The sequence below is a fragment of the Phocoena phocoena genome, chromosome 15 (assembly GCF_963924675.1).
Source record: "Phocoena phocoena chromosome 15, mPhoPho1.1, whole genome shotgun sequence".
NCBI classification, from domain to species: domain Eukaryota; kingdom Metazoa; phylum Chordata; class Mammalia; order Artiodactyla; family Phocoenidae; genus Phocoena; species Phocoena phocoena.
This window is the reverse complement of record NC_089233.1, coordinates 59,114,984-59,121,565: the sequence shown is the minus strand read 5'-3', so window position 1 is coordinate 59,121,565 and position 6,582 is coordinate 59,114,984. Positions and strand designations below refer to the sequence as shown.

General features: G+C 52.5%; 1 protein-coding gene across 1 annotated transcript in view; it reads left to right on the top strand.

Annotated features, from left to right (window-relative positions):
* Nucleotides 1–1,538: 1,538 nt before the first annotated feature.
* The window catches only part of TGM3 (transglutaminase 3), a 43,919-nt gene continuing 38,875 nt past the window's right edge, over nt 1,539–6,582 (top strand). The window contains exon 1 of the mRNA XM_065891994.1: nt 1,539–1,597. Within this exon, the coding sequence (XP_065748066.1) occupies nt 1,591–1,597 (7 nt within the window). The 5' untranslated portion in view covers nt 1,539–1,590. The remainder of the gene's footprint in view (nt 1,598–6,582) is intronic.

Genomic DNA, 6,582 nt, shown 5'->3' with positions numbered 1-6,582 from the left:
TGATGGGGACAGACCTAACCAGATTTCCCCAGTGCAGGGAGATGCATTTGGTAAGAGAGGCCCTAAAATATACCAAGTGCTGTGGGAGCCCAGAGCAAGAGACACAATGCGGGTGCTTCTTTTCCCATTCGCCTGTCTATTCAGTCTCACTTTTCTCAAGATCCAGCATTCCCACCTTCTCCCTGATGACCTAACCATGTCATGGTGCTTCCCTCCCACTCCAAGTCTGGGGGAAGCCTTGAGAAGTCTCCACTCTGCCATGAACCCTTGGAGCATTATTGTTTTTTAACAGTCCCTTGTCTATCACAGGAAACCTTGGAACTTGTAAACAGCCACAATAGGATCTTTTGAAAAATATATCCCCTTAAAACAACAAACAAGCAAATAAAATACGTAGAATGAGAGTCTCCCTCTCCTTTATTTAACCAGTATAGAAGCTAGGCTCAGAGATGGTCCGTGACTTACCCTCCAGTGTTACAGAGAGTACATGGCAGAGCCAGAATGAAAGCCTGCCACAGCTACAGGTTCAGGGGCTGTCCCCACTGCCTCATTAAAAAGAACAGTCCCCCCCCGCCCCTCCCCACATCTGAATCAAACTGACATTCGATTCCAGGTGACAACTGGATTTAATCCATTATGGTGTACATCCATGCACTTTCCACTCACATCACCTATTTGATTATTCCCCCACTTATCGAGTTGAGAAGGGTGGGCATGCCTCCACTCTAGTCAGACGAGGCTTCCAAGGTTTCAAGGTTTAGTGATAGCCCAGGACCCAGCCAGCATCGGAACTGAGTGCTTCTAACCCCAAATCAAATGCACTTTCTGGCACACTGCAACCTGAACAGTGAACCGTGATGAGCATCTCACGCCCCTCATGCAAGTGGAGACCATCAGCATGTGCAGATGGTGAGAAAGGACTAGGCAATTTTCTGCTCTGGATTCTGGGGAGACATTTCTTTGACCTCCCCAAGGGACTTCCCAGCATCAGCTCTGGACAAACTACTTCAAGAAAAACATGACATCGGGCTTCCCTGGTGACGCAGTGGTTGAGAGTCCGCCTGCTGATGCAGGGGACACGGGTTCGTGCCCCAGTCCGGGAGGATCCCACATGCCACGGAGCGGCTGGGTCCATGAGCCATGGCCGCTGAGCCTGCACATCTGGAGCCTGTGCTCCGCAACGGGAGAGGCCACAACAATGAGAGGCCCGCGTACCGTAAAAAAAAAAAAAAAGAAAAGCATGACATAATTTCCTAAACCCTACGATCCAGGAAGTTGTTCATCTTGAAAAAAAAATCATAAACTCAAACTCTGCATGTTTTTTCTTATCTCCCCTCTTCTCCCCAAGCTGGTTTTGCACAAACAGCATGACCTTCCACTGGGTGACAAGTATGTGATTAGTGAAACGCTTACAGGTACTACAGGAAGGACCTGTAATGAGGTGGGTGCCTCACCCACCTTATTAGAACTCTCACTGGGGTGTGTAGGAGAAGCTTCTATAAATGGCAAGGTGATCCCAGCAGCCAGTCTCCCCACACCATCTGTGCCATTCCCAGACGAACCCAGAGAGGAAGCAGAGGAAGGGGAAACATGTCTGGTGAGTACATGGAATCTTCTCTGCCAGCCCTCGCTGGACGCCCATGCTTCTGGGCCGACTGAGAGGCACGAGTGTCCAGCTCGGGACAGCTGCCTTGGGAACTCTGAAGGCTAGACCTTGATATTTTAGGGTTCTCTTTCTCAGTGGCTGCCTATTCCCTCTAGCATGGTCCCGGAGATAGAGCGTGTTTGGGATGGAGTCCTGAATAATGAACAGGATCTTCAGCGCAGCTGGAGGTCACGTCCCCTTAGACAGACAGACAAGCTTTGCCTTTTCAAGCCAGCTGGTACCTGCTTTCTGTGTTTCTCAGTGCGGTTTTACCAGCTGTCAGTCACTCTGGCAAAGAAAAGTGCGTCTCAGGGCTACAAGGGAGGGAGGGAGTGACAGCATGTGAGTTGATTTAAAAGAAACCATCGGCAGCGCCGGAATTCTCCTAAGTAAACTACACATCCGGAAGCACCAGCAAGCTCTTTAAAAGTGACTTGGTGAGCTGGAACTGCCAGGAGCAGAAGGGAGCAGGTGTGCCGAGGACAGTTCCTACCGCCGGCCCCTGGGAAGGGGGTGAAAAATCACTGCTGGGGAGCTCAGGTTCTCTGGCTCTGCGGTCACTTTGAGGACCGGGCTCGGCTTTGACGGCGCCCCTGCTAAGCAGCAGGCTAATTATTGCCTGTCAGGGGTGCTCTGCCCAGTGGTTTGGCAGCTACATCAAATCCAAACAAGGCAAGAGTCAAACCGGTAAAATACTGTGAATGCTGGTTAGGTCTGCAGGAAGGTTTGCCCAAGAAACCGCTGAGCACGATGCAAACGGGCAATGCTGGTTCCTTCAGAAGTCACAAAGACCAGGACAGGGTGAGAGCAAAAAGGACCATTCGCTTATCCCCAGCTTCCTCCCGTGAGCATGCAGCAGTGCTGGGTTGCTAAGAAGGGGAGCTTTGGATCCTGTAGACTTTAGCAAGAGGGGATGCCAGCTGTCAGCCAGGCCATCTCCCTCCCTCTGGAGGAGATGGTGGCCCAGGAAGGTACAGACACTTACCGGGGTCCCACAGAAAGCTGATAGCAGGGCCCAGACTCGGTTCTAGTAGCGCCCTTTCCACTGTGTCCTACTATCAGAGCCGAGCTTATCCATGAGTGCGGGTGACATCTGCGACACAGGAAAGCAGTACTGAACCTGGTTCCTCATCTGAGCCTGAGCTTCTGCTGCCGCTGAGCCTCAGGCTCTCGATTCAAGACAAAGGGCTTAAAATGGATAGACTTCCAGGCTCCTTCCAGTACTGACAGCTCTCTCACCATGAAAGGGCACCCGGGACAGAGAGCAATGGGCCCCAGCAGAGGCTCACCCTCTGGGGGCGTGTGCACCCGCAGCAGCCTGCCCGCCGGGAGACCTGCATGACATCCTGAGGGGCCCAGCGTGTCAGCACCTGTGACTCGTGGAATTGAGCTCTTAAGGCTCAACTTCTGGATCCACCAGATGTTCTAAGGTCACAGTGAAATGTGGACGATGGTCAGTTCAGAGAAAATCAAATTTTTAAAAAGATAGACAGGGAAACACCTTCACTCCTTTGAAGCTCTCACACCTGAGTTCCTGGCCCGTCCTGGTCAGTCAGCCAAGCAGGTTTCAGAAAATGGTTCCTGAATGAACGCGTTCGCTTACTGGACACCCAGGGAAAGAGCCACGAGGTGCAGTGGAGCACAGAGATCATGAGCTGCAGTCTCTGCCCTCATGGAGCTTGAAGTGGATTGTCATTAGGCTGTGTTACAAATCCAAGCAAGAGCCAGGGGGCCCAGAGGAGGAGGGGATTAATCTTGGCCATGGTTTGGGATAGGAAAGACCCTGGGACCCAGGTGGCACTTGGTATGGACGATGAGTTGGACTCAGTCAGAAGTAGTTTTGTGGGGGCTTCCCTGGTGGTGCAGTGCTTAAGAATCCGCCTGCCAATGCAGGGGACACGGCTTCAAGCCCTGGTCTGGGAAGATCCCACATGCCGCGGAGCAACTAAGCCTGTGTGACAAAACTACTGAGCCTGTGCTCTAGAGCCCACGAGCCACAACTACTGGGCCCACGTGACACAACTACTGAAGCCCGCGTACTTAGAGCCTGTGCTCCGCAACAAGAGAAGCCACCTCAATGAGAAGCCCACACACCGCAACGAAGAGTAGCCCGCGCTCGCCACAATGAGAGAAAGCCCGCGCGCAGCAATGAAGACCCAACGCAGCCAAAAAAACAAATCAATTAATTATTTTTTAAAAAGTAGTTTTGTGGAATGAGGAGTGTTCTGGGGAGAGGGAACAGGAAAAGAAACGTGGGTGGTTGGGCACGTGTGACCCAGGGGACTATCGGGGTCGCAGCGTGCTGGTCTGAGAGGGCTGCGTCTAGCTCCCAAGTTAAGGTTCGTGTTGGAATCCGGGGTGTGCGGTTACTCCGCCTCCCAGAGTGGGGGATGATGTGGTGGAGGAAGGCCTGGCAGCCTTCTGCACAGAGTGGTCGGGCACCATCTGCCTGCCAGGCACCGAGGCCAGAGCCCCACGCCAGACAGGAATGCAGGCTGTGGACACAGACGCTGGGTCCGGTGTGGAGGGGAAGCATTGTTCCCCATCCTTGAAGCCACTCGGAGGCCCTGGGTCAGAGGCAGGATCCCCAAGGTTCAAACCTGGATGCAGACCTCTGCCTGCAGGAGGCCAGAACCTCTGTGTTGGGGACTGACGCCCTGTCCCGCTGGGATGGTGCGCTTTCCCGCCAGCCACTTTGCTGGGCAGAGCGCTGGGTTCAGGACTTACCCTCTCTGGCCTCAAGCCCCAGTCTGCAGAGGACCCGTGCCGTTCTGGGCTGTGGGTCTACACAGAAACCCTTTCCTGGGAGCTGGGATGCCAGAGGCTCTTTCCCCATTTCCAAGCCTCTGCGCTGTGTCCGTGCTGCTCTGTTCACCTCATAACTTCTCGGCTTAGCCTCCATCCTGCTGGGCTGCGCTCCACAGATGGAGCAACGGTTCCTTCCCCAGGGCCCACATGTTGGCCTGGGGTGTGAGCTGAAGTGAGGAAATGCTTTCCCCTATTGCTGAAGTAAGGAACGGGGCCTCAGGTCTCTGGTAGGGGCTGAGGGGGATTCCGAAGGAGTCTGCACTCGTCTCTCTCAGCCTGTTTTCCTCCTTTGTAAACAGGAGATGGTGACTGCCCCATCTGCCTCCCTCCCAGAGCAGCTGTGTGGCTCAGGGGAAAGAATTCACTGAAAGGAGCTTTGATTAGTGTAAACGCTATGTAGGCCTAAGGCAGTGATTCTCAGTCCTGGCTCTGGCTCCGAATTAGAATCACCAGGAGAGTTTAAGGAAAAAAATCAACGCTGTCCCTAACGCAGAGATCGAGATCCTGATTTCATGGGTCAGTGGTGGAGCTTAGGCTAATATGAATTCTCCAAATGATCCTTGTACTCAGTGAGGGTCTAGGAGATCCTAAACTCTCTCTGGAAGTGAAGGGGGCCCAGAATCCTTCTTCCTTCCTCTCCTCTCATGCTGACCATATAATATCGAGGCGGGGAGGAAGCTGTGGGTGGCCCTTTCTCTCTGACAGCTTCCTGGAACTGTGCCCAGGTCATGCCACCACCACGACCTCAGCTGGCTGCAGGGTGGCAGCGTGGAAATTGCGTGTGGTCAGGCCGCACCAGCTCCCAGTCTGGGCTCAGGCCAGGCTCTGCCTGAGCAAGTGATATTTGGCAAGTGACATCACCTGACTGGACTTTCAAATCACTCAGCTGTGAAATGAGAATGACAACATAGAAGGGTTTGTAACTATGAAAGGACACATGCTCACACATGCTTAGCGGTGTCTGCACATCTGAGGCCCTCAATGGCAGCCCATGAGAAAGCTCAAACCCTCCTCTATCCTGTGTTGCTGGTGCCATTATGTGTGGGATCCTAAGGCATTTGTATCCCCCTGCCAGAGGGCCAGGCCCTAGTGATGGGCACACGTGGGATCCCAACAAAAACCGTACAAGGGAGGAGGTTTGGTTTCACTGTCCCCTTCTACAGAGATGCTGAGACCTTGCTCAAGGCTGCTCAGACCATCCGTTCAGGGCTCAGTCATCCCGAGATCCTCAGCAGCCCCTCATTCAGCCACCCAGGGAACCCCCATTTCCCCACGACCTGGGTGCCAAGAAATTGTACCACCCATGCTGCACAGGAATTGAAAATGTCTGAATGTGAGGGAAAGATGAAGGGAAGCAGCACAGGCTAGAGAGAGAGAAAGAAGAGAGTGGCAAGGGCTGGAGCGAGTGGGGGTCCTGCCAGGAGCTGGAAACATCCCGGTGCCTGGAGCTGAGGGGGGCATTGGGAATGACTCACAGCCCACCAGTGACCAAGATCTAAGACCTGGTTTCTGAGCCAAGCTCTGCCTCTAAACTACCCTGTGACCTCAGCAGATGGCTTCCCCTTCCAATGCCTCAGCTTTCTTACCTGTAATATGGGAATATTGGATCACATCACTGTTTTTCAAGCTGCCAGTTGCCACCCATTAACAAGTTGTGAAATCAGTTTAGTGGATTGTGATCAGCAAATTAAAAAAGAAAAACAGAAACTATCAGTGCATTGTACACAGTAAGGGTTAGTATTTTTTTGTGAAACTTTACGTCAATCATAGACCCATGTATGTGAGCAGTGTACAAAATGTATTTCTGTATTAATGAAGTCTCTAACAAAAAGCTTGAAGACACTTGGCTAGATGACTTTTAATATATCTCTCAGCCCTAATTAACTCTAGAAATCTGTAAGATTAAAAAAAATCTTAGTCTAGAGAAGAGACCTAGGGAATAGGGTCTGGGCAGGTGGGGAAGATGCAGCCCCTAGAGTATCATTATGTGATGGGCACCTGCCAGCAGCTCTCTGTGGTCCTCCCGGAAACAGCAAGTGAAAACCCCAGTCCCACACCTGCAACCAAGTCATCCTCCCCACCTGCTGCAGGTGACTCGATTACAGAGCCCAGCTGATAAGGATGGAGAC